The sequence below is a fragment of the Rhagoletis zephyria genome, unplaced genomic scaffold (assembly GCF_001687245.7).
Source record: "Rhagoletis zephyria isolate East Lansing unplaced genomic scaffold, Rhagoletis_zephyria_1.1 Rzeph_scaffold_02168, whole genome shotgun sequence".
In the NCBI taxonomy this organism is placed as follows: Eukaryota; Metazoa; Arthropoda; class Insecta; order Diptera; family Tephritidae; genus Rhagoletis; species Rhagoletis zephyria.
This window is the reverse complement of record NW_016159252.1, coordinates 61,929-78,224: the sequence shown is the minus strand read 5'-3', so window position 1 is coordinate 78,224 and position 16,296 is coordinate 61,929. Positions and strand designations below refer to the sequence as shown.

General features: G+C 39.1%; 1 protein-coding gene across 2 annotated transcripts in view; it reads right to left on the bottom strand.

Moving 5' to 3' along the window:
* Nucleotides 1-1,414: 1,414 nt before the first annotated feature.
* Nucleotides 1,415-16,296, bottom strand: part of vkg (Collagen alpha-1(IV) chain viking) — a 54,481-nt gene continuing 39,599 nt past the window's right edge. The window contains exons 2-10 of one of the 2 annotated variants that reach the window (XM_017620465.1): nucleotides 7,691-7,885; nucleotides 7,582-7,626; nucleotides 5,616-7,375; nucleotides 4,701-5,551; nucleotides 2,724-4,635; nucleotides 2,550-2,664; nucleotides 2,260-2,483; nucleotides 2,022-2,200; nucleotides 1,415-1,988 (exon numbers count right to left, since the gene is read on the bottom strand). In XM_017620465.1, coding sequence (XP_017475954.1) covers nucleotides 1,921-1,988; nucleotides 2,022-2,200; nucleotides 2,260-2,483; nucleotides 2,550-2,664; nucleotides 2,724-4,635; nucleotides 4,701-5,551; nucleotides 5,616-7,375; nucleotides 7,582-7,626; nucleotides 7,691-7,885 — 5,349 coding nt within the window. In that variant the 3' untranslated portion in view covers nucleotides 1,415-1,920. Of the gene's footprint in view, nucleotides 2,201-2,259; nucleotides 2,484-2,549; nucleotides 2,665-2,723; nucleotides 4,636-4,700; nucleotides 5,552-5,615; nucleotides 7,376-7,581; nucleotides 7,627-7,690; nucleotides 7,886-16,296 lie in introns of both variants that reach the window. The other variant, XM_017620464.1, reaches the window with a different exon arrangement.

Genomic DNA, 16,296 nt, shown 5'->3' with positions numbered 1-16,296 from the left:
TTGTTCCCGTTTTGTTCTCTGTCAGTATGTTCTTGAGACTTTAGTTCCCAAATTGTTCTTCGAGAGAAAGTTTCTTAAACTTTTGTTCGCATTTTGAACTTTGCCAGGACGTTCCGGAGACTTTTGTTCGCATTTTGTTCTCGACCCTATTAAGCTGGCATTTCAGGATACTATTTTATATATATATAAGAAAAATTTGATGGTTAGACGGGGGCTCTAGCACCCCCCTGCCCCTACCTGGCTACGCCCATGCAGACAACTTATAAAAATTAATTTTTTGCTCGTAGGTTTTTGACGTTTTTTCAATACAAAGGTATGTTCGACAATTTTCTTTTATATGGGGACACAGCCTGCAAAAAAGAATTTCTAAAAATTAAGGAGATTTTATAGCCGTTTGAAACTTGCACTTCATTATACTAGAATTAAATGGCCTACAAAACTGCATATCAAAATTCTGATTAAGAAGTTTGGAATTTTGGTGACAATAAGCAGAATTTTTCTAATTTTTGTACAAAGTTAGAAATCTGAATTTACTAGTGTCATAACCCAAAAAAATACAAATACTAAGCTCAGTATGCAGAAATACCGCTATCTTTTCTTCTATGTTGTGGAAAAATTTCACGGCTATATCGATTACCAGTATCTCACTAGATCAAAATAGGTACCTACATATTCATTTTTTTATTATGGGAGCATTTGTAATTGAAAATTTTTAAGTCGTTTATCTCGAGTTTTGCTTTTTTGAGTTATGGCATTATTGAAGTAAATGAGCGATATTTACAGTAATAAATATGAATTGTTTTTGTTCCTCATATTTTTCACTTTAAAGTTAAAAATACTATTTAAATAACACAAAAAAAAATAATAAATACTTATTTCGAATTTCTGTGATTGAACGAACCAAAAATTTTACACAAACTTGTTTGTGTTCGGGTTTACAGTCAAATAAATCAGAAAAATCCTCTTTTATTTTTATGACAACGTTTCGGCGTTTTTCTTCGCAAACTTAAATTTTGTTATTTATTTAAACTTTTGTTTGATTGAGAACCTAACAAGTTATGTTTATTTATTTGCTTTATTGTCATTAAGCCATGAAGAAGACCACAATAAAAAAGGTCGAAACGTCGGTATAAAAATAAAAAATAAAAATATTTTTTTTTGATTTATTTTACTGTAGATCCGAACACACAAACAAATTTAAATAAACAGAAAAACAGNAAAAAGGTCGAAACGTCGGTATAAAAATAAAAAATAAAAATATTTTTTTTGATTTATTTTACTGTAGATCCGAACACACAAACAAATTTAAATAAACAGAAAAACAGTTTTACAATTTTTCAAGTTCATTTATCCGGGGACTACTGCATGCCTGCTCGTTTTTGATAACTATCATACTCAAAATAAAACTCAACGATTCACAAATTTTTTTGTTTTATTCATTAGATTATTTCTTCGTTGCTATTATTTACACTAACATATTTATGTGGTAAAGTAGTTAAGTTACATTTGGTTTTAATCGCAATTAAACTATAATAAAAAATAATGATTTTTGCTTATTTTTTTCATTAAAAACGCTACAAATTAGCTCATGCTGGGCAGTATTTGGGTTATAAAATAGAGCATCATTTTTCTAACAATTATTTCTGTTAATTTGAAAGTGAAAATTATCGAAAAAACATTCGAAAGTTTTAAAATATTTCGTTTTTTCTTTTTTAATGGCACACACATGGCATTTTTTCACATAACCTAAAGTTTATTCGTAAGTGTTACATGGTACATATTTTTATCATTTATATGGTTTTTTTTATTTATTTATTTATTTATTTATATTAAGAAATTGTATGCTTTTATGAAAAATATTAAGCTTCTACCTATTTTGTGTTGAGGGAGGAATAAAAAAAAATTAAGCTGAAGGGAAATCTACGGCGCATATGTATCTTCGCGAGGGCGTCGTATGCGATTGGCGCCATACTGGTTGCCGGCATAGTTGTAGGGGCGACCATTCTGGTCCGGACGTCGATAGTTCGGGCGATAGTAGGTGTTCCTCGGCGGCAGCTGTGGTGGTCGCCGTATTGGCACCGGAACGCCTCGGGGCTCTGGCGCAAAGCGTTCAGGACCGCGACGGAATTCAGTAGCCTCCACCTGTACCGAAGACAAGCGACGGATGTACGAGTCATTCTTGCGGCGGCAAACGGTGCAACTGTGAATGAAAGAGATTATGCATTTGGCCTCGACCATCTGCGGTTCAGTTGTACTTACCGGCTCACTTTGCTGGTCTGATCAGCCTTTAGCGTTTGCTGCTTCGGTTGCAGCCACTGTTCGTGTTCCTCGATCACAGCCAGCCAGAAGGAAGCGAGTGGGTCGTAATAGTTGCAACGGCCATGTCCATGACACTCGATGACCGGGTTGGCACGGAAATCTTCTAAGCATGAACCCGGCGAGACCAAATTCTGACCAATGCCGCCGGTGTTATCAGTTGTAGTCTACACGAAAGAAATGCAAAGTTTAAAGAAATGTATGCATGCTATAGAATCCTCCTTTTTTCCTACCATCAAATAACTGTAACCGGTCCACATTTCTTCCCAACCATTCGGACAGTCTGGTATGCTCATGCTTTGGCTGTGTAGCGCTATGATACGAGTGGTCGTTTCGCAGACTACACAACTAAAAGGAAAAAAATCAAACAAACTGGAATAAATAATTGAATGGTTCTGTCCACTTACCGCGATATGAATTTCATCAGATCTAAGGATTGTATCGGGGCCATGTTCATCGGCATGGGTTCAGCAGTGGAAAGCCACAAGCTGTCATCGTTGTTCTGCGCGTAATTGCACACATTGTTCACATCGCAGAACATGTACGGCATTGTGGTGAAACGCATCATGCAGGAGCCAGATTGTCCCAGATCTTGTCCGATGGCCATGCTGCTACCAATATTGCCTGCCAGTGAGAAGCCTTCCCATAACTTGTTCGTATTCACCGGACACTCGGGTATGCGCACCGATTGCGAGTGACGTGTAAACACAAATCCGCGACTTTTCGGTAGCGGTGGTGGTGGAGCAGGTGCACCAGCTAGACCTTTTTGTCCTGGTATTCCAGGCAACCCCGCGAGACCTTCTAGACCGGGCATACCTCGTTCACCTTGAGGACCATCTGGTCCCGAAGCACCCATGAAGCCTTGATCGCCTTGGTAACCCTTTGCACCGCGCCAACCTAAACTTCCAGTTTCACCGATCTCACCAATGTCGCCTATTTCGCCTTTGAAGCCATCAAGACCAGGTTCTCCGCGATCACCGGGCCGCGCGAAACTGAAATCATATGTAACACCGCGTTCACCTTTGGGTCCTTCAAGACCATCCAAACCATCGATACCACTCCAACCAGCATCACCCTGTGGCCCGCGTGGACCTCTGAAGCCAAGCGGACCCGGACGTCCTTGGAATCCTTGCTCTCCTTGTTCACCCTTTAGCCCGTCATATCCGGCTTCTCCCATCAAACCGATATCACCAACATCACCATTTCTGCCGCGAATAGCGAAGCCGAGCTCACCGCGTTCACCTTGGTAACCATAGTCGCCGCGCTCTCCTTTAAGGCCAGTCATGCCCGGCAAACCATTACGTCCTGGCGGGCCAGGATAGCCGACATCACCAATTTGGCCTTTTGGTCCGCCAATCGAAATACCTGGCAAACCGATTAAACCATTTTCTCCATATTCACCTTGTTCGCCAGGTGCTCCCTTGGGACCTACGCGTCCTGGTCGTCCGGGGAAGCCATCATAACCCGGCTCACCTTCGTCACCATTCTCGATGAATGAAGCTATTGGACCAGTGGCGCCACGATAGCCTTTGTCTCCTATTTCTCCTTTTACACCAGGATATCCATCCACACCTGGTGCTCCAGCAAAACCAATATCTCCTCGTTCGCCTTTAAGTCCTGGATATCCGGAAGAGCCCTCGGGACCTTGTTCGCCAATAGGACCTTGTTCACCCTGGAAGCCTTGTTCACCTTTGTCACCCCGTTGTGCGAAACCACGTAACAATATACCAGGTCGACCTGGGTAACCTATATCACCTCGCTCTCCTTGTGCTCCTATATCTCCGGGAAGACCAGCATCGCCTTGGTCGCCTACCAAACCGGGCAAACCGGGGTAACCACTTTCACCACCATCACCTTTCGCTCCAACCGCGCCAGGTAACCCTATAGCTCCCATAGCACCTTTTCTACCGGGCAAGCCATTGCGGCCACGATATCCAGCCAATCCCTCGTCTCCTCTATCCCCTACCTCTCCGGTAAGGCCCGTTAAGCCAAAATCACCTTGCTCCCCCTTAAGACCAGGTAACCCATCCAAGCCATATCGTCCGGGTACACCCGTTTCTCCTTTTATGCCAGGTAGTCCATCTAATGGTATGGGTGTATCGCCCTCCGGACCGCGTTCTCCCTTTGCGCCGGATAATCCATCATAGCCCCGTGGTCCCATCAGACCTGCTTCACCATTCTCACCCTTAATGCCGCTATATGCTGCGTTACCTTTGGCGCCAGGACGTCCAGGAACACCACGATCACCTGATTCACCTCTGCGTCCGGGAATTCCTGGTGCTCCAGCGCGACCTATCGGACCCACATCTCCCGATTGACCTGGAAATTGAAAAAGTATGTTGTTGAACGGATTTAAAATTATCATTAGTTCAAAGCAATTTCACCTTTTGGTCCCATATAGCCAAAGGGTCCTCGTGGTCCCATGTCACCCATTCTACCATCATAGCCGATATCACCGCGATCGCCTTGTTCTCCGGGTATTCCTACCCATCCAGGGCTACCTGTTTGGCCTGGCTCACCAGGCCTGCCTTGGTCTCCAATACGACCCCGTCGTCCTGGGAATCCAATGCTACCTTTGGCACCTTGTACTCCGACTGGCCCCGGCATACCAATTTCACCCTTGTAACCTTTGCGCCCATGGGGGGCGGTCCTGCCGTCTCTTCCCGGCGCTCCCTCAAGACCAGGATAGCCAACCAAGTAATCACCACGTTGACCTTTAACACCTGGCAAACCTTGCAATCCAAATGCGCCATCATCGCCTTTCGAACCTTTAACGCCCTTGCCACCAGGTCTGCCAGCAGGTCCAGGAGCACCTGGAAATCCGATGTCACCTTCTACACCCTTAACGCCGGGATATCCATCAGGACCCATTTCACCGGGCAATACATATCGCCCTGGCTCACCACGTAGACCTTTAGGACCTAGCGAACCGTCTAGACCAGGTAAGCCATCTATACCGGGGTTTCCAGGAGCACCGTGTTGTCCATATTCACCAGCCAAGCCAGGCCATCCTTTAGCACCTACAGGTCCTGGGATCGTTGGACCAGGCAATCCAATGTCACCTGGAAATCCCTGAATTCCAACTTCTCCCATTTCACCTTTCAGTCCGATTTCACCGGGCAGTCCAATATATCCCTTGTCGCCAGGTTCACCTTTGTTGTCGTAGATTTCGCCAGGATTAGGCTCACCTTTATCACCTTTTGGACCCTCGCTGCCTGGCTCGCCACGTTCACCTCTATAAGAAAATAAGATGTGTATATAAAACTCCTTTTCTAAACAGAAATTAAAAATAAGCGTACATCAGACCATCTCTTCCAGGATTACCAACCAAATATAACTTTGGTGTCGAAGCATCAAGACCAGGTTTTCCTTCGTAGCCAGGTCTACCGGGTAAACCGTCTCTACCCGGACGGCCAATATCTCCGAAATCCCCCCGCAATCCAGTTTCACCCTTTGCACCGTACAGGCCAGCCCTTCCATCCACACCGCGATCACCAGTAGCACCTTGTTCGCCGCGCTCACCAACATCACCTATATCGCCCCTTTCCGGTGCTGCAATGTTTTTGATTCTACGCGCGATACCCGGGCGTCCAGGAGGTCCAGGACGACCCATACCTCCACTGGCGCCAGGGGGGCCTGGAATTCCTTTTCGACCTCTCGGACCTGGACTGCCAGCCCAGCCTTTTGGACCTCTTTCGCCAGTTAGACCTACAAGACCTCGTAAACCGTTCAATCCCGGATAACCAGCATCACCCTGAAGACCCTTCAAGCCACGTGGCCCAGCTGGGCATATTCCACAATCATCACCACGTATACCTTTGTCGCCAACCAAACCTGGCCAGCCGGGAACACCATCAAGACCAGGTTGCCCTCGTATACCAGGCGGTCCATCAGAACCAGGCGGCCCAACGATATTCAAACCATCTCCAGATGCACCTTTGTCTCCGGGCAATCCAACTTCACCACGATCTCCGCGGTAACCGTCTGCTGCCGGCTGACCTAGCTGCCCAGCGAAACCTTTAGGCCCCCTCAAATTCAGGCCTGGTTGTCCTCTTTGACCAGGGCGGCCAGGTAGCCCAGGATTTCCAGGCGGACCCAATGGGCCAGGAGGTCCCATATAGCCGTAATCGCCATCATCACCTTTAACGGTATCTCCTCTTCGACCGGGTGCACCATCCAAGCCTCTGTCGCCGGGTGGTCCTGAAGGACCCATCGGCCCAGGACGACCTTGTCTTCCAGGTATGCCAGATAGACCTGGGTTACCAGGTGGCCCAAGATCACCCTGGGGACCCTGTGGGCCCGGGAATGATATATCCAAATTAGGATCGTAAATGCCAGGCGGACCGGCTGGACCTTGTATACCGGGAATGCCGTCGAAACCATCATCGCCATGTTCACCCTTTAAACCATCTTCGCCATCGAGACCATTATAGCCCGGTGCACCTTTAACACCCTTCTCGCCAGGGAAACCAGGCTCACCAGATTTACCCGGCTTTCCGCGCTCACCCGATTCTCCAGTGTCACCTCGAATTCCAGGCAAGCCTGTTGGACCTACATCTCCTGGCTCACCTGGAGCTCCGCCAGTACCCGGCCAGCCAACTGGACCTTTATCACCCTTATACCCTTTTATCACTTTGCCGAAGTTCCATTCACTCTCTTCGCCATCTCCAGGTTCACCCTTTTCACCCAGTTCACCTTCAGCGAAAAGTTGCAGGTTGGCCGGTTCAGCCATTTCTCCTTTATAGCCCTTCAGGCCCAGCTCACCTTTGGAACCTTCAATACCAGGATAGCCGATATCACCTTTGTAACCCTTCATTCCAATATAGCCAAATTGGCCGTCTACACCATCAGGACCACGTTCACCACGACTACCTTTGGTACCTTTCGAATTAATACCACCCTCACCAGCATCTCCGGTGGGCCCTGCTGGACCAGGTTTGCCCATTGGTCCACGCCGACCATTATCTCCAGGTAAACCGGGAGAACCTTGCAGACCGGACTTACCGTCACAACCGTCTATGCCACTAATGCCCTTAGGGCCGTCTTCGCCAGGTGGACCCTAAAAAAAGTATGATCTTAGTATCCATGACTTTTCTGCCTTCAGCAGNATGCCACTAATGCCCTTAGGGCCGTCTTCGCCAGGTGGACCCTAAAAAAAAGTATGATCTTAGTCTCCATGACTTCTCTGCTTTCAGCAGAACAACGGCGAACAGCGACAACAAATACTTTTTTGAACTTATTCTGAGAATGCTAATATACACTTACCGCTAGTCCAGGTCGGCCAGCTAAGCCCAGTTCTCCTATATCACCCTAAAACAAAATTGGTACTCATTGATTGCATCGAAATTTAAAGTTTTACTTAAGTCTTGCTTACTCGATGTCCTTTTTCGCCTTGTTCGCCATACTCGCCGGGATCACCGTATTCGCCGCGACGTCCGAAAGGACCCATCGGACCCACCTCGCCGGGAGGACCCTCAATGCCAGGGTAACCTTTTGTACCAATAGCACCTGGACGACCTTTTAGCCCCTTGCAATCACAAATGGTGTTATTGCAATTCTTGTTCGATTCCTGCAAAGCCAAAGTATTTAAATTAATAAATTAAATCTACTTAACGGATTATACGTATGTAAGTGCAAAATCAGCCAGTTTAAAACCGCAACGAATTTGCTTTAATTACACATTTAACTTTATTTTTCCCCTTCCAAGGTATGATAGCTATGTAGGTATTTAAATTGAAATAAAGCCCTATTTTTTCTAGCACATCGAGATTTATTTTTATTGATGACATGGATGTTTTAAAATTTTTAACAATTTTCTTGGGTTAGGTCGAATTATTTTCATCGGACTTTGAAGTTTTGAGGTTACATACAAATGCTTTTAACATCTGTAAACATGTCTGTCTTTAAAGTCTTAGGTTTATTGGAAAGCAATTAAAGATCACTTCTTTTTTAAATATAGATTTTTGGAACTCTAACACAAAACCAATAAATTTTTATATATGTATAAGATAAATTGTAAATTACCATTTGGTTTTTTCATAGTTAGACAAAGAACTCTTTAAATTATACATTGCCAACAAGCTTAGGATCATAAAAATAGATAAATATTTGCGGATTTTATAAGCATATCAGAAGGCCAAAACACACCAGATACACTTTGCAACCCATGGGATTTTTTAAAAAGTTCAAAGTTGTCGTACAGTGTTATTATTGTATTTCTCCAATCTCTAATTTTCTATGCAAAAGATTTTATTTCTCAACTTGAGAAAACCCCACTTCTCAACTTGATTAAAAATGGAATACTCCAATCGACCTCAACGTTTTAAAATCGAAACATCAAAAGCGAACTTCCTTCCGCCAGAAAACATCGACGCTGCGCACATTGGATCCCACATAATTTGGCAAATTGTCCAAAAAAGACTCTCGTCCATTCGGGTTTATAAACGTTGCAAAAATATAAGCACGCCATGCCCAGGCAGCTAAATCATATCTTTACATGTGAGGAATCTCGGATATATGCGTATGAGTAGAAAGAAAAGTCCAATCAGCTGTTATGCAACATTCAAAAAGTCAACAAAAGTTGTTCGCGTAACAAGCACTTCGAAACAAAGGACCCACGTATCTTCGCATGCAGACGTCGACGTGGGTTAAGTGGCCTTGGAGGAACGTGGAACAATTAATTCTAAGTGGTACAAAAAGTATTAGATAAATGGAGAAAAATCTCTAGAAAGACGGCGAGCAGCTCTCCTTCACCTCGCCCAGAAATTATTTTTTAAGCCTCAAAACATCGAATTAAAGCGTCATCCGCCATACAGTCCTGATTTGGCACCTAATGATTTCTTCCTAATGATTTGGTCTCGTATGCCAAGGATAAGCTGCTCGCTTTCAAATTGGTTTGAGCATATGATATAGTAAATATATAAATCATGCTGGAGAACTATTTTGAAGAACAACACAACCACTTCTACCGACAAATTTTTCATTTTCTTTGTTAGTCTAAGGACCTATTTAGCGTCCCTCGTAGACGCAATCAATATTAATAAAAAAAAAATTATAAAATAGAAAATTGTAATTAATTAATTTTTCTGCAAAAAAAAATCACATGTATTTGGATGCAATAATTTAATGACTTCCAATTAAAATCGAATGAATTCGAGATACTTTAGTAGGTAGGATATACAGTCCACTTGCAAAGTGCGCTATGTAAAATTTTTTCGATTTCTAGTTTTTGGTGGATTACGTACCAGTATTTAAAGTAGTTTCATGTCCACTAACAACAGAGTGCAGAATCTTTTTATATTCTGAAAAAAAAAAATAGCACCAAATGTTAAGTTTCCTTCCAAAAGTCGCCATCATACTTATTTATAAACTTTCAAAAGTAGCCATCTTCTGATGAAGTTAGGAAACTGCTTTAGGTCGTATAGACTGTTAATGTTATCTTATGACATGTTATGTTATGTTACAGTTTTATAAGGCTCTTACTTATCCAAATTTTTCGGTTATAATAAAAAGGATTCAATTTAAATGCTACTTGTTGTCGTAGTCGTTTTTTTTCAAATTTATGGCTTTTTGTTATAAAATCACATAACGCTGTTGGCAAGTGGACTACTCATACATATGTACTTAAATACGTATATATGTATGTATATTTTTCTACTGTCTGACGGCTTCGATTGTTTTATAATAGCTCTGATCCAATACTTTTCGTGAAAAATCCTGTAAAACTGTCAAACAGCAAAATTACTCTCTGAAGTGAGAGTAAAAAGTGAGTAACAGCAAAAAGTACGGGAACAAAAAAAACATTTTTCCTGTAAAAACGTCAACCAGTGATTGCTTGACACTTTTCATGATTTTACCAGAAGAAAAAGTTCGGGTAAAATCTTGCAACTTCATTCTCTACACAACTCTCCAAAAGTCGCTCTCATTTACTGGATTTTGTAGTACGGGAACATTTTTCCTGCAACTTCCTGCAAGTTCGTGTAAAATCCTGTAAGTTCATGGAGTACTGGATCAGAGCTAATTTTCCATATACTTACACATATTTATGTAGATACATATAATATTGACATGTGTACATACATATATACATGTATTTCCATATGCATACATACATACATATTTATGCTTTGGTTAATTGTTTTTGATAGTGCAGCGGTACTAAAACTGTATTAGGTAGTATTTGTATACATCATTTGTAGAATATATTAAAATACACCTCTTAGAATTTGAAATTGTTAGTATAACAAGGGAGTTATGCCACTTTTTGAAAAGGCTCATCTGCATTTTTCTAATTTACTTTTTATAATGTTTTTTGCTTCTTCTGTGAAACAGAAAATTTGCTAGTTGGGGCCTTTGTTGTGAATTAAGGTAATGATATGTTTTTTTTTTTTTTGTTATGCATAAACTTGTAACTGTAAAGCAAAAACCTTCAAACATTTAACGTAATAATATTACAAAACGGAAAAATTAAAAACCGCACTCATTAACTTTAATTCAAAGCATAAAGTTTGTCATCAAATCTTCATTTGCTTCTTTACATTGGGCAAAGAGTGATTGTTTTCTTATTATCGTTGTATTATTATATTGTTTAGATTCCATTTACATTAGGGTGATCCAAATAAACTAACCTAACGAGTTTATGGCCTTAGAAGAACCTATTTATTGAGCAGAAAATTCTCCCATTGGGAGAAGAGAGAGTTTTTATCCATTTATTTTTATATTTTATTGCATTTTTTAACATTAATATGCTTTTTAATTATTGATAAAATTCAGTTTATTGCACTACTTGCAAAAGAAATTGCTTTTATTCTTCCTCTTTCTTCAAAGTTCGATTACAATTTTGTATCAATGCTATACCTCGTTCACAATATCATTAACATATTTAATAATTTTAATCGTTTCTAAGACAACCAAATTTAGGGTAATTTTAAAAATATGCCTAGTAAATATTTTACCTCAAACGGCTCCATAGTTATAACATTTTGTTGGTACATTCGTATGTATGTATGTAGATGCATTCGAATATAAGTATGCACATATCTTTGTGCATATTATATATGCATGTATTAGTACAATTATTTTGAGCGAAAGGAATCTAAAAGTCGCGCTTTAATTGCACAATTTCCTGTCAAGCGATAATTTCGACAACTGTTGTAGAATGGCACATTTGTACATCAAAATTTACGAATGCAAGTTTATTTGTTTTCTATGCACAAACATGCATGTGCATGTGTGCATACATACTATGTAGGTATTATGCAGATATGAACGTACAGTATCGGTCATATCTATAGCACGCCATTTCAAAGTGATATTGTGTGCCACTCATGTTTATTTATTTATTTTTAAGAATTTTCAATTAAAATACAGTTCTTTCTCTAACAAAACCCATATAAACCCAAGTTTAAAAATTTGTAGAAAACTACAAAAAAGTGCAACAAATTTTCAAACTGTTTTCTCGGAAGTGATTGAATTTTTCTGAATACACAGTTTTATAGGCCAATCAATTTTAGTCTGATAATGTGCAAGTTTCAAGTGGCTAAAAGTTACCGTTGATTTTTTAGAATTTTTTTCGCCAAAGGTGTTGCGGTTTTCTTCCATATACAAATAAATTGAGTTTATTCATTATATGGAAGCCAATGCGACAAAAAAAAAATTCTAAAAAATTAACGGTAATTCGTAGCCACTTGAAATTTGCATATTATCAGACTAAAATTGCAGTGGCTAAAAAACTGTGTACTCAGAAAAATTCTAACACTTCCGGGAAAAAAGTTTCAAATTTAGGTGAAAATTTGTTACACTTTTTTGTAGTTTTCTACAAATTGTTGAATTTGGGTATATATGGGGTTTGTCTGAGAATGAACTAAATTTTAATTGAAAATTCTTAAAAATAAATAAATAAACATAAGGGGCACACAATATCACTTGGAAATGGCGTGTTATAGATATGACCGATACTGTATGTACATACATGTATATGTAAATACATATATACAAACATATGTACATGCTTTCTCTTTGTAATATTGCCCGTCTCATTTTTGGTGTAGTGGTCATTGTTACGGCGAGCAATTGCTCCGTGTAAAAGCATACTTATTTATATGTATGTAAACTATGACATTACCCAGCAATGAAAATTTGAGGTAACTGCTTCAAAATTTGTTTTTTTTTGAACTCGCGTTATATGAAAGGAAGTATGTAGTACAAATTTAATGTTTTTTCATACAAAACCGATTTACATATTGCTTACATTTACACTTACATTTTGATATAAAAAGCAAGGAAACTTAAATTGCATCGTTTCCAAGAAGATCGAATTACCTTTTTTACTTCTGCCCATTGCTGTGCAGTGAAACGAAAATTTGCCAAGGCCAGAAATGAACTCGACCTAATAATAATAATAATTTTCACGCGAATCTGGCGATGTCTATGTAGGTAGTTATATTATTTTCTGTTCTTGCCTTTTTGGTTGAGAAACGTTTGGCAAATTACATAAGGGGGAGAAAAAAAAATTTATAATTTTAAATTACTTATCGCTAGCTGAGAGTGAAAAGTTGCACAGTACACTTTTTATGAAAATTCATATTTTGATAAGGAGACTAGGGAAATTAAAAAATGCATCGTTCGCCAAGGATAAAGGTCCTTGTTTTATGTTTTCTTGTTTACATTCAATGAAAGGAAAATTTTGCTAGGTTCAGAAGAAGCTCCAAAAATTCGATAAGGCCCAAAATAGTACGAAATCTTTTAATGAAGATCGAATACCTTTGTTTCGTATAGAGTTTTGCTTTGTTTTAAACAGGCAAAATGTTGTATTCAAAGTTTTGCGAAATACTTGAAGGAAATGGCTATACGAAGTTTTTCCCTCTCTCCTGTAAAATTTTTAAATTTGGGACTCGGAAACTTTTTCCTCAAAGCCCAATTGGTTTAGAACTCATCAAAAAACGACACATCTGTAACCAATTCTTGTCCTAGCTGGCTGTGAAAATGTATATTTGTATGTGATTACGTGTTTGTTTTTATACAGATGTACATACATACATACATACATATGTACATATGTTGAGTGTGTGCAAACATTCGATAATGTCGCTGCTATTCGGCATATAAAATGTGACCGGCATTATTTTCATTGACTGATTTTTGCACAGGCAAGCAAAAGAATTATAGTCAGCTTGCACCTAAATAACAAATATGTATGTATGTACATATGTAAGTACGCGCGCGCACAGTATGTATGCATGTCCTATCTACATATGTACATATGTATGTATGTGCAAGCATATTAGAATATTTTTTAATATCAGGAATTGCATGTGACGAATGTAATATTTTTAGCATTCTGACATGATCAACGAATTAAAAAAATTTGCACATCCCTGTAAGAAATTATACCAGTTCAGAAATATTCACTATGTACATAGATTTTTTTTTTTTGAAAACGCACCGGCTCATTAACTAAGATTAGTTCCATCCTGGCTCGAAAAAGAAAATGTACAATACCGTCAGCTAAAAATTCGATTTCGTCCGACTTTCGTCCCGGAAGCGAATTTCGTCTGTTTGCTTTTCAATACGAATGTTTCTTCCGAGTGCTGGGTTGATACATATTTTTATACATACAATGTGCAAATCATTAAAAGTAAACATTAAACATTAAATTCAATGCAGCTATGTATGTACATACATACATACATGCATTTACATACTCCGCGCACTGCACATAAACGAACACTTATCCAAGCAAGCGCAGCAGCAGCAGCCAAAATAATGCCGGCAAAGTCTGCAACAAATGAGGTTGCAGCAAGCAGCCCAGTGGGAAAATGGAATACATATTTGGTAATCTAGAAAGTAATTATATCACCTTTATAGACTATACATTACAAGATGCATAATTTTTTGTACAGGCATGTCTCAGAAAAGTAAAGAGTCGCGTGTCGCTTTATAAAACTATAAATATAATCCATAAATAGAAAAAAAAGAAGAAAAGCTTCCGTGCACTAGGGCTTGAACTCGCTACCAACAAGTTGGAAAAAAGACGTACTTAAATTTTTTCTCAAACTGTTTTTGTTTGTGGCTTCAAAACTTCCACTATCCCTCCTACTAGTATACAAAGTAATGTATCGCTCTACACATCGACGCTAAACATTACCCGCTCGCTTACACTATGAGTAATTATATTGAACAATAATATATCCTTCCAAGTAGTCCCCTTTAAACAGTTTTCTAAGTGCTCGAAGTTTATGAATTTAAAGTAAGTTTTTTTTTCGACATAAATATGGTTCTGAGTCGTGACAACCAGACTGACTTATTTCGAACTCTTTTAGTGTCATAAATTCTGACGTGAAGAAGAGTGACAAAGTTTACGTAGAAGTTAAAGTTTATTAATAAACAGAATTATAAAGAATACTTGTTTTTAATATTTCATATTAGACTCTAAAAGGACTCTTAATTTGGTTTGATATTAGCTTGCCCCTCTAAGAAGGGAAATATGCTCTTTTCTGAGTCTGTTTTGCCCTCTTAATGAGGATTACAACTCTGAGTTCTGAGACATTTCTGACGGTAAAAATAAATGAGTCTGAATGTTTACAGGGTCTCCATGCGAATCAAATAAATACTTACATTTTTTACATATACTCCTGTATGCACATACGTATGTATGTATGTATACATTTATTTAAGTATTTTGCACTTACAAGCGCACCTCAAATTTCTAAACATCCAATAGCCGCCATTGCTAGAAATCACCGGCGCCCACGAATAATTCAAACAACATTCGAATTTTGCTTGCAATTTTATGCGTATTCACCTCATAAACTGCAGATGTTTGTAAGTTTGGATTTTCAAACAATTCTTCTATGAAAAGCCACCCACCCAGAGTCAACGGTGAACTATCCGCAAAAAAAAAAAATGGTTTACCTCAAAATTCTTTGTTTTGTAGATGCTATAGCATATTTAGGTATCCAAGTATGTGTATATAGATTTACACACATACATACGTTTGTGGTAGTGCACTTGTGTTTACAAATCCGTAAGTAGGTGCGTTTATGAAAATATGCTTTGTTTATGTTAACCTCCTTTTGACTGCGTGTTTTTTCGCTTATTCTTTTGCTTTTTCGTTTCTCTTTTTAAGTCTGTTTTATCTTCTCGTTGTTTTTTTTTGGTATTTAGTTAGTATGCCACATTTGTGTTTTAGTGAAAAGTAGCTGTGTATTTTCTCTTTGAGCATATGACATATGTACATATGTATGTATGTATGTACATATGTATGTAGCTATATGAAAGCCTGTACGATTGCTATTGGCAATTCTTTCAATCACAGATGGTGCAAATTTCAAATATGTATAAATTTAGCTCATAAACTAATAAATAATTGTGTGCGTCATCTATGTATGTATGTACATGTGTGCATAATAAACCGAATAAAGAACTATTCCGTGGCAGCACGCGTTACCATTTGTTATGAGATGATGCAAAATCCTCTCGGAGTTAGCCTACCTACCACGCATGATTAGTTGAGTGGTTGAGTCAGACCGAATTTCTTGCGACTAGCCTCACATTTAACATATGTATATGTAGTTAATAAAAATATGAATATGAAAGAATGCATATCAAATAAAAACGACAAAACGGCTCCAGACAATTTCCAGCTAATAAAATCTCTTTGAACCCGTAACTAAACAAAATTTTTTGAGGGCTTCTTTTACCTTAACAAAACGGAGGGGATAAATTAGAAGGTACACAAAAAACAGTGTTTAAAGTTTCTATAACACTCTCATTATTAAATTCTTAATTTTCGAATTAAAATTATATTATCCGAAAGGTACGAATCTTGAAATATTTTTTATTTTTATAAAGAATCTATGTAAAATTAATAGGCTCCCCTGGCTCTCTTGGCCTCTTATTTACTTTGAATACATACGTTCGTAGTAATTCAAATTCAATGATCAGATTTCACGAAAAGTCAGACTACGACGAATAACAGAT